General features: G+C 33.8%; 1 protein-coding gene across 7 annotated transcripts in view; it reads left to right on the top strand.

Annotated features, from left to right (window-relative positions):
- Positions 1 to 5,377: 5,377 nt before the first annotated feature.
- LOC106059132 (furin-like) overlaps positions 5,378 to 10,641 on the top strand; it is a 190,274-nt gene continuing 185,010 nt past the window's right edge. For 3 of the 7 annotated variants that reach the window (XM_056004097.1, XM_056004116.1, XM_056004106.1), the window contains exon 1: positions 5,401 to 6,129. In XM_056004097.1, coding sequence (XP_055860072.1) covers positions 5,959 to 6,129 — 171 coding nt within the window. In that variant the 5' untranslated portion in view covers positions 5,401 to 5,958. Of the gene's footprint in view, positions 6,130 to 10,641 lie in introns of all 7 variants that reach the window. The other 4 variants (XM_056004154.1, XM_056004124.1, XM_056004098.1 and 1 more) reach the window with 3 other exon arrangements.

Genomic DNA, 10,641 nt, shown 5'->3' with positions numbered 1-10,641 from the left:
AAGTAAAGAATATACATTTTATAATTATTATTATATGGTTCAGTGGCTTCCAAAAATAAAAAAAGGGGGGGGGGGCGTGATAATATTTTAACTTTTCGAATAACAGGCGTTCATACACTGGATCGTTCTAATCTAGATCTAGAATCTAGATCTAATCGTAATGACTAGACTGGTTTATCCAAAAATTACAGGCATTCTAAAATAAATATTTAAAAGGTGAATATGCTTAACGAGTTAGGTCTTTCTTGGCTCTCTAAACAACAAAGATAGAAATAAACAATATTCAGCATACAAACATATGCATACATCCGCTACATCTATCCATCCGTATGACTATGGGGCAAGTGTTTGGTGCTTTCAAATTTAAACAACTCTTTATTTAAAATTTCATTTTAGGGTTTTATGATGTTTCTTCTTGGACAGAAAACCTTTTAATAAAAATACTTTAAAAAAAAAAGGTTATATATAGTGTAATTGTATCAATTAATTTGGATCATTCATGTGATTGAATTTGTAATAGATTCAATTTGTAATAGATATAGACTGACAATAATAAATATTTTTACCAAATGCATGTCTATTAAATTAACAAATTCAACTTATACATCTGTCAAGTACGATTTCTTTCCCAAACAAATGGTTACTTTTTTAGCGGCCCCCGAAAGGGGAAAAGACGCTATTAGTTTTGTGCGAAATGTCTGTCCGTCTGTCCCGTTTAGATCTCGTAAACTAGAAAAGATATTGAAAATCCGACATCACAATATTTTAGACCATTCAAAGTTCTGATGCAACGGCTACTTTTTTTTTTCTGAAAGCGAAAAATCTAATTTTTAAAATCAGTTATGCAAGCAGTTTTTTAAAGAGAAAAAGCTAATTAGTATGCATTATAAGTAAGACCTAATTTAAAATGAATAGTAATCTTATAAACTTTATTTTTATGAACATTTTTTTATTGCGGAAATTTTTTTTTTTTTTTTTTGAGGATTCGAATAAGAGATTGATCCTTTTCAAAACAATTGGATCAATTATAAGATCAATTATAAGACATCAGTTAGGCCAAGGGAGACGCGGTGGCTGAGCGTAAAGCGCTTGGCTTCCGAACTGGGGGTCCGGGTTCAACTTTGCAATCTTTGGGAGCCTCACTGAGTCCACTCAGCTCTAATGGGTGCCTGACATTAGTTGGGGAAAAGTATAGGCGGTTGGTCATTGTGCTGGCTACATGACACCCTCGCTAATCGTAGGCCACAAAAACAGATGAACTTTACATCATCTGTCCTATAGACCACAAGGACTGAAAGGGGAACTAGTTAGGCCAGGTTCACATCTAACTTTACATTCACTTTCACCTATCCTTTGATCTGCGGGACCGTTGGAGCACTATACAAGATCTGTTAACCTTCTTTCTCCATTCTTATCTCTCATTTGTCTTTGATATAATTTCATTTGCATGTTCTTTCCGAAAATATTGAAGCCTGCCTAGATGGACCTTTTCGGGGGCCGATTTCGAGTTTGTGTTTCCACACAAACTGTCTTTTGTAACCTTGTTTTTTATATTCTTGTTTTGTATGGTACAAGAAATAATTGTACAAAATTTCAACTTGATCCTTTAGATTAGGCGTGGGAGAAAAAACGTGTACAAACTTTTATTAGACAGATGGTCAGACAAAGTGAGTTGATATAAGCTTTTTGAAAAAGAAAAAAAAACACATTTATATTGCTTATTAACAGACCGACTTTATGATTTTTTGTTTCAAACAAATTACGACTATTGTGTGCGCAGGAATTGTTCTACATATGCATTAGATCTAGTCCTAATTGTTCCAGAAAATATATTTATATTACTAGTTCATCTCTCATCTCATCTGTCCCTTCTCTCATCTCATCTGTCCCTTGACTTTCGTCATATGGGAGCTGTGACAGTTCGCGGAACCTATTTAATTCCTCCACTTTTCCGGGTCAGCTGTTCTTAGCAGGATATCAAGAAAGCGGCCGGTCCATTCATTTATGTTAACCAGCCAACTTTTCTTTGGACGACCCTTTCTTCGTGCTCACTCCGCTGTACCTAGAACAATGACTTTTGATAGTGAGTCATATTTTAGGATATGACCAAACAAACCCAGATTTAGTCTCTTTAAAGTATTGAGTAGTAGCCTACTTTCTGTTTATTTTTGCAAGCCAGAGAGTTGACTTGTAAAAGTACAAACTTGTTTGTCTTCTTTTCCTGGTATCTAATACCTAGCATTTTTTTTTTGTAGCATTTACTCTCTGTTGGGAGGGGGGGGGTTTAACCCCTTAGCTAGGCTCATAGGATTTGGTGACTGTAGTTTTGCTTAGAATTATATTGAAGATGGGGTTTTCAACCTCTAAACTATCTGTAGGGGGATTTAAACTCAAAACCATCTGGAGGGGTTTTAAACTTAAAACCCTTTGGAGGATGGGGGTTTAAACTTAACCCCCACCCCTTGGCTATGCTCATAGAATTTAGAGTGTGTAATTTGCTTTTTTTAATTTGAAGAGGTGGTTTTTAGCTTCAAACCCCGCTGGAGGGGGGGGGGGGGTTAAACTCAAAACCCTCTGGATGAAGTTTTAACTTAAAGCCCTCTGGAGGGGGTCTTAAACACAAAACCCCTCTTGGCTACACTCATAGAATCTATTGACTGCTGTATGCTTTAGTCTTATATTCAAGAGGAGTTTTATAGTAAAAAAAATTTTGAGGGGGTTTTAAAATAAAAATCCCCCTTGGCTATACTCTTGGATTTGGGGATTTTCGTATTCATTAATTTATTTTTAATAAGAGGGGGTTTAATTTTAAACTTTAAAAAACCCTTGGCTGCGATGGGGCAAGTAATGGCTTAATATTAAAATCTCACCTAAAATTAACAAAAAATCAATGCAAAAAATGAGTAACAAAATTCTCCTCCCCTCCCCTGGGAGGGGGGGGGGTGATTTCATTTCGGGGGGGTTGAACCCCAACCCCCTCCCCTCTGGCTACGCCCATGGTTGATAACATATGTTGTTTTTTAAAGTATATGATAATTTTAGTGCACTTTTTAGCACTAATGAATCAAATCTAATAAGCTCTTCCGTTTGTTTCACAAACTCATTTCAATAAGAAGGAAGCATTAGACTTTCACACTATGACTTTAAAACATTTTTTTAAAACACAAAAGGCAACAAACTAGCGGTAATAGAGAGGGATTGATACGAAGATCAACACCCAGGCATTGAGATAGTGTTAAAATTAGAGCTCAATTCTTTTTTATTTTAGTTTTCAACAGTTCAATTTATCATCCTCGATAGTGTTTAGTTAAACTAGAAAATATCTAATAATACGATACTCGTGCATATATACCTTTTATCATGTTTCATAAAAATGTTTTCCGATTTCTATTTTTTTAAAGGACAAATAGGCCTTCTATTACTTTCAATGTTACCTCCACAAGTACATTTTTTTTTAATTTAAAGAAGTAAGGTTCCGTGTAAAAGCTTTAACATAAAGACATAAATATGCCGATAAAATTTACGCCTAGCCGAGTAAGGGTCTATTTTAATTGTTAAAGCTCTTTGAGTAAAAAGAATGCTACCCTAGTCCCTAGTGGACTAGTGCCGGCATAACTTAAAGGCAATGGTGCGAAGCTTGAAAATAAAAATTATTCAGGCTTTACCAATCAGGGATGTCAACCGGTGCAAACCGAGCCACACTTCTTACGACGCCCAGTGGCGTCAATAGTGATTGCTGGCCGCACCAGGTAATACCCAAATATACGTTTACACGTTACATATGGTGTTGTTTTTTTTGTACCAATGTCAAAAACATTACATGCTTACAAAGCAGCGCGATGGCGGTCTATATATATTCTATATTTTAGTATTTATAAAGGAAAAAAATCAACATTATTACGAAAGTTTACGAAATAAAATTATTAAATCAAGTGATATCCTTATGTCATTTCAGCTATCTGTGTATGTTAGAATGAAATATTTAACCCGAGTGACATACTGTCTATTGATACACGAACATGGATTTATAGTTCCAAATAACAGCTAATCCAACTAAACAGTTGTAGACATATTATAATCTTAATGCACAACGTTTATAAGCTGTCCAGGCATGACTAACATATAATATTTTGTCTCAGTACCGGAGACAACAGAATGAGACAACATATGTTCCGGAAGATAAATATAAAAACGATTGAAATTTGCTATTGTGGAGCATCATCAGAAAATGCCGACCATATTCTCAAAGCTGCATACACTAATGAGAGGCCAGAATAAGACACTGACCCTAACCCTAACCCAATACCCCATTATAAACCAAAAATTACATAAAGAGTTGCCTGACTTAGGAACCACTAATGCGCAGTTCATTTCAGAAATAGGGCTACTCATCTGAACCCCCCAACATAAAAATGAGAACGAAGAAGAAAGAAAACTTACATCCAGCTTGTCTTGTCCCCCCCCCCCTTTTTTTTTTCAAGTTTCACTCCCTTATTTATAACCTCAACCAAGAAAGACTTCCTCGTTGTTACATCCAAATCTTTTCAGCCTATTCAACCAAATTATCCGTTCAGGTAACTCATGATTACAACAGAAACACACACTCCATAAGTCTGTCATTCTACTGACGTCTTTTGCGTGATCAGAAAGGTCTGCTGCATGAGTTCTTGCTAAACACAAGGATAAAATTACGATGATTAGGCCCCCTATTACAAACTTACATCCTCTACTGTCTCGAATTTGACTCGAATGCCTCTCACTCTTGAGTAGTTTCGGACAGTCTCACCCCTTCGTAATTTAAAATTTATTGTATCTTTAAGCTTATATAATTAGAAATAGTGCTTTGTGGAGCTGATGAGAATGGGTTTCTAAATATCTGAAATTCAGGAAAACGCTTGGCGCCCTGACCCCGCTAACTGACTAAATTTCTAAAAGTCTAAAAAGTCTAATAAAGAAAAAAAAATTCTGTTGATTTAAAGTCTGTTTTTATATTTGATAAAGTGCCATAAAAAGATGTAAAAAATGGAATCAACAATCATATACACTTCCGAAACAATCAATGCGTGTATTTAATTAGCAAACTATATTATTGTTCAAAATGAACTCAATAAGTTTTTAATTGGGAAAATTTTTAAGGGGGGGGGGGGGCTGAGCTAACCGCACCAGGTGACACCGACCCTAGTGACGCCACTGTTCCCATCCTTAATGCTAAATAATTTACTAAAATCCAAAAGAAATAGCAGCACATAAATCTAGATCTAGAGATATATCGAAGTGTTTCTCTTTAATGATTGTTAAATGAAAATTAGCATTAGTTATTAAATTCTGTTATCATGTAACCCACCATGACCTAACCCCCACCACCACATGTTAGATCTAGACGTACTCGAATGTGTAGAAGAATTAGAAATGCGTAGTTGAAAGGAACTCGAATTATTTCGCCACGGTACTAGGACGGGAACGTAGCCAGTTGGTACCACCGAAGTCACTCTGTACAAACCCACAGTACCTTGCAATCGATCGGCAAACATCAACTAACACAAAACTCGCCCCAGTTTCAGGGAACGAACCGAAGAGAACGCAGAGAAGAGGAGATAGAGAGAGAGGCAAGGCAAATCGCGTTCCATCACAGTGGTTGATTCAATGTTTATAGCTGCGAACCTTTACACCATGGAGAATGGTTAAAAATTGTACTTATTTCACGGATTGCATAATGAGTGTTTCTACCAGAGGATTATTATTATTTTTGTAATTATTATCCGTGATGATAAACAGTGAATCGGTTGTCATGGTAAACTGAAAATGTGATTCATCGATGACTGCTATGTCGATGATAAAAGTGATCAAACCCGGCCGACAAGGCTGATTTTTGTACTCTAAAGGGAAGGAACGGTGATACAAGTAGAGATAGGGACTTTTAATTCCTATCTCTCGCACCTGACCGCCCTTACTAACACAATGCATGGATCTATTCACGTAGTTAAAGTTTTGATTTTTGGAATTTTTCTTCTCCTTGTGGAATCTGTTGTTGGAAAGCACTTCACTGACCTATGGGCTGTGTATATAAAAGGGGGCGAAGAGATGGCCAAGGCCGTAGCTGCCCGTCATGGATTTATTTACGTTGGACAGGTAATAAATCTATTACACAGATCTAGATTCTAGGTCTCTCTCTATATAATATATTTATTATATTTATTTATTTAGTTCAAGTCGAAGCCAATACAATTTTCAGGAATATTCTAGATCTAAATATAATTATGTATTAGATTTATCTAGATTCTAGATCTATTAAAATTAAATTATTATTATTATTATATAGAGTATAGAGTAGAGAGTCTATATAAATATAATATATAGATCTAATTATAATATAATATTGAATCTCTAAACTAGAGTTAGACTCTATTTAGTATAAGTGACTAGAGTCACTAGGTCAGTTTGTAAACTACTTATTACCTAGAATATATAAATATAGATTATAATAGATCTACTAAGTTACTAAGTATTCCTATAAAGTATATCTAGACATCTATATTCTATATCATATGTATTGAGTATTGTACTATAGCCTAGATGTTGAATCTAGTCAATCTAGATGATTTTCTAGATTTAGTCATTCTCTGCTTTACATACTACTACTAGTATAATATATATATATATATATATATATATATATATATATATATATATATATATATATATATATATATATATATATATATATAATATTTCAAGATCTAGACTCTAGAAGAAGTCTCCAGTAATCTCTATATATTGAGTCTTATAAAATAATATTCTATATATTATATATATATAGAGGCCTATCTAATTCTAAGTCGACTTAGTCATATATTATATTTATATATATATATATATATATATATATATATATATATATATATATATATAATAATAATAATAATAATCTTTATTATCCGTAAGGAAATTTGTCTTACAATTTGTGCATTACACCAAACAAAAAACATTATAACTATAAGAAACCAAAGTGTACATTCACACCAGACTCACTCATAATTTACATGTGACAAAGTTTATATACCAGATTGTTCTTATTTATTGATTTGATTGCCAGGGGAACAAAAGAGTGTTTGTGTCTGTTTGTCTTTGCTATCAGTGTCTTGTATCTCTTTTGTGATGGTAAAATCACAAAATTCTGACACAAAGGCTGATTCTTTATTTCGAGGATCTTGTTAGCTTTTTTATAGATGTTTGTCTCAAACAACTGCCCAAATGGGGTTTGTTTTTTGCCAATGATTTTGCCTGCAGCATTTAGGATTCTATAAAGTTTATTTTTATTTTTAATGCTCAGATTGCCATACCAGGCAGTGATATTGAAACTTAAAATATTGCAGATTAGTCTACATTCTAATGACTTTAACTAGATATATAGATTTAGATCACTATGTGAAATAAAATTTTCTCTCTCACCATTGTTGAAGTATTGACAGTTAGACTTAATTATTTAAATCTAAATCTACTTCTTGAGCTAAAATAAGTAGTCACCAACTTTAGGTAGATGTAGCGGAAAAAAAAAGGTTGTTACTTGCCATTGAGAGACTTTTTAAAATGTAGAATGCTGGCTCTTTTGCCTTTGTTTAATTACAGTACACTTTCATTTGTCAATTCAAGTACTTTAGTCATTGTAGGACACTATTGACTGGAGTACTGATTAATATCTGTTTTGTGGTTAAGTAGCTGTTCATGGTTAATTTCCCAGTCTGTTTGTTAGTTATTTCAATAATTTTGTTTTTCTAAGATGTAAAACATTTTAAAAGTTTAGCTCATAGGAGTTGGAGCATGAAGAAGTAAACTTGATCCAGGACAATCTGGTTTATGATAAGATAAGATATTACTCATATATGGTATACTAAAACTCACCCATGGGTCATTGGGACAGAAAACCCTTTGTTTAGCCTCATTGGGACAGGTAACCCTTAGTTATGGGTCATTGGGACAAAAAACCCTTAGTGGGTCATTGGGACAGAAAACCTTTAGTTGAAATCATGTTAAAATATCTAAAACTTTCTGTAATGTTATTTCACTTGTATATCCACCTTTGTCCTGGTCTTCCAGCATTTTATGTAACACTATTAATTGAAATAGAGTATCATTTTTTTTTATGTACAAGTGTTGTCTTAATTTGTTTTTTTATTGTTTTTCTATATTATACATTGTGAGTGTTACTTTTTCCTTCGTGTGTAATGAAAAGATACATCTCAGTTTAATATGGTGCACAAATCGTTGTGGAGATGTTAAGACATTAGCTTTGATTGGGGCACTATTTTGCAATACACACTTTGCCTTCACTTTGTTTTCAGATAAAAAAAAATATAATATATAAAACTTTCCTATTTACAGTTGTATGTGTATAACTTTCATTTTCTCTGTATATTATTATAAATAATTTTTTTTTAAGTAGACCTCTCACTAAATGTATTGTTGTAGCGCTTAGTTAACTTTAATGGTACAGCAGCCTTGTGAATATCAAATACAATTCTTTGCAGGTTCTAGATGCTCCTTAAGAAAATAAGATTATTATGTCATAGCCCAAATCTTTTGCATGAGGTAAGATGGTGGGCAGGTTTTGAACTAGGGACCATCATGACCTTTGTTCAAAGTGCATACCATTCGACTAGGCAGGTACTATTGTAGATGGGTTCATTCAAGGAGGCTTATACAAATATGTTTAAATGATTATTGAAAAAATGGAAAGATTTACATTCAGCTGCTCATTTATACATTGATATTGTTTTATTTATCTGATATGTGGAGAAAAAAAGTTTTTTCCATAATGGTGATAAAAAATATTATTTGTTGAATTATTTGATATAACTAATAAAAGTACCAATGAGCATTATTTGTACTAATAATAATTTAGTATGTCATTCAGCATTTGACCAAAGTAATTGCTTGATTTTTTAATGTGTAAAACATCGAATAAACAATGCATTTATTAAGGAAATTATACAGCATATTTTTTCAACAATTGTATAAATATATATATATTGATTAGTCTTTGTCTTGGATACATAACAAACACTCCATTGGACATACAAACAATGTAAAATTTGCCTCAGCTTTCTCTTAGAGATCTGGCTTTAGGAACTCTCTACTCTTTAGAGTTTCAGAAAGACTATTTCAGTGTATTGGTAATGCAAATTTTATAGTGAAAGTTGTTCAAGTTTTTATAACACAAATTTTGTTGCTGTTGTTTGTTAATGCGATCGTACGGGGATAAAGCAGTAAACACACTATTTCAGAATACTGGGTCAAAAGTTTCCCTTATGTATTCACACAGAAAAAAAAAGGAGGGGGGGGGGTGAAGAGGACGCTGAACTACATTTGCCTACAGGATTTCATTTTTTTTTCTCTTCTCTCTGCCCTTCTTTGGGTTTGTCCAGCCAACACAGAGTTATTGATTGGGGGGTAGAGAGAAACAGAGAGAGAGAGAGAGAGAGAGACTTCCAGCGCTTTGTTCTGTGACTTGCAGCCTGATGCAGTGGTTATGTTTACAACATGGCCCCGTGTCATGTCGACTGGGCTCTCTAGCTACTCTCCCTGTCCTGTATCTGGCGACTCGTGCACTATACAAACTCAAGCCATTTATTGATATCACCACAAAGGTCATTATTTATTGAGTGAACGTTGAGCTAATGTTTCAAACCTAAGTCCCTTACCAGATCTCAGGTGACTTAAGTAGCGGCTTTGTTTTGTTTAGGCTACCTCTGGAGGGTAATGATATATAGAGGCACTCACTGTGTCGTGATTGCTTCTTTTGTTTTTTTTTATATCTTTGTATAATTTGGTCTGTCTGTCCATTTGTCCGTCCCATTTAGATCGTAAAAAGCTAGAAAAGATATGGAAAAACCGTCATCATGATATTTTAGATCTTGTAAAGTTCTAGATCAACCGCTACATTTTTTTTTGAAAGCGAACCGTTTAACTTTTAAGATTAAATATGCAAGAATTTTTATCTTTTCATACAAATACACCGTTTTTACAACTATTCATTATTGAAAAAAACCAAGACCGAGATGCCATATTAGCACTAAACTAAAAGGAAAGGATTCTTCCTTGACGTCTTGAATGAGAGATTGACTCTTTATAAAAACAATTAATATATAATCATTTAATGACATCTATTATGCCACAGGTTCACATTAAAGCATATCGTCATCACAATAAACTCACTGAAGACATATGCATATTAACAATGTAATAAAAATAACATAAATATATCTCCGTTTCCTGTGGTATCAAGTCGTTAGTCAAACTAACACTACAACAGTATTGGCCACACTTTCGACACGCACACGTCTCTACTTGTATGAATGGAGATGGGCTTGGGTTGTTGATAATCTTTGGTTTTAGGGTTAGGTCTTTACAAAGCTTCTATCAACTGACTCAGTCTGGTAAAAAGTGTGTACACCTTATTTCTCCCTCACACATTCTCGGATCAAGCTGAAACTTTGCACAATTGTTCATTGGCATAGACAAGACAATTACTGGTAATTCATTATTTTGTTTGATAGCAACAAGGGAAACTAATACTTCAGTATGCACAAATATGGCTAAATTTATCGGGTTTAGTCCCCTTAAATAATTGTTAACGCTATTTCT

This window comes from Biomphalaria glabrata, chromosome 1, assembly GCF_947242115.1.
Source record: "Biomphalaria glabrata chromosome 1, xgBioGlab47.1, whole genome shotgun sequence".
In the NCBI taxonomy this organism is placed as follows: domain Eukaryota; kingdom Metazoa; phylum Mollusca; class Gastropoda; family Planorbidae; genus Biomphalaria; species Biomphalaria glabrata.
The sequence above is the reverse complement of the archived record's forward strand: the minus strand, read 5'-3'. Positions and strand labels throughout refer to the sequence as shown.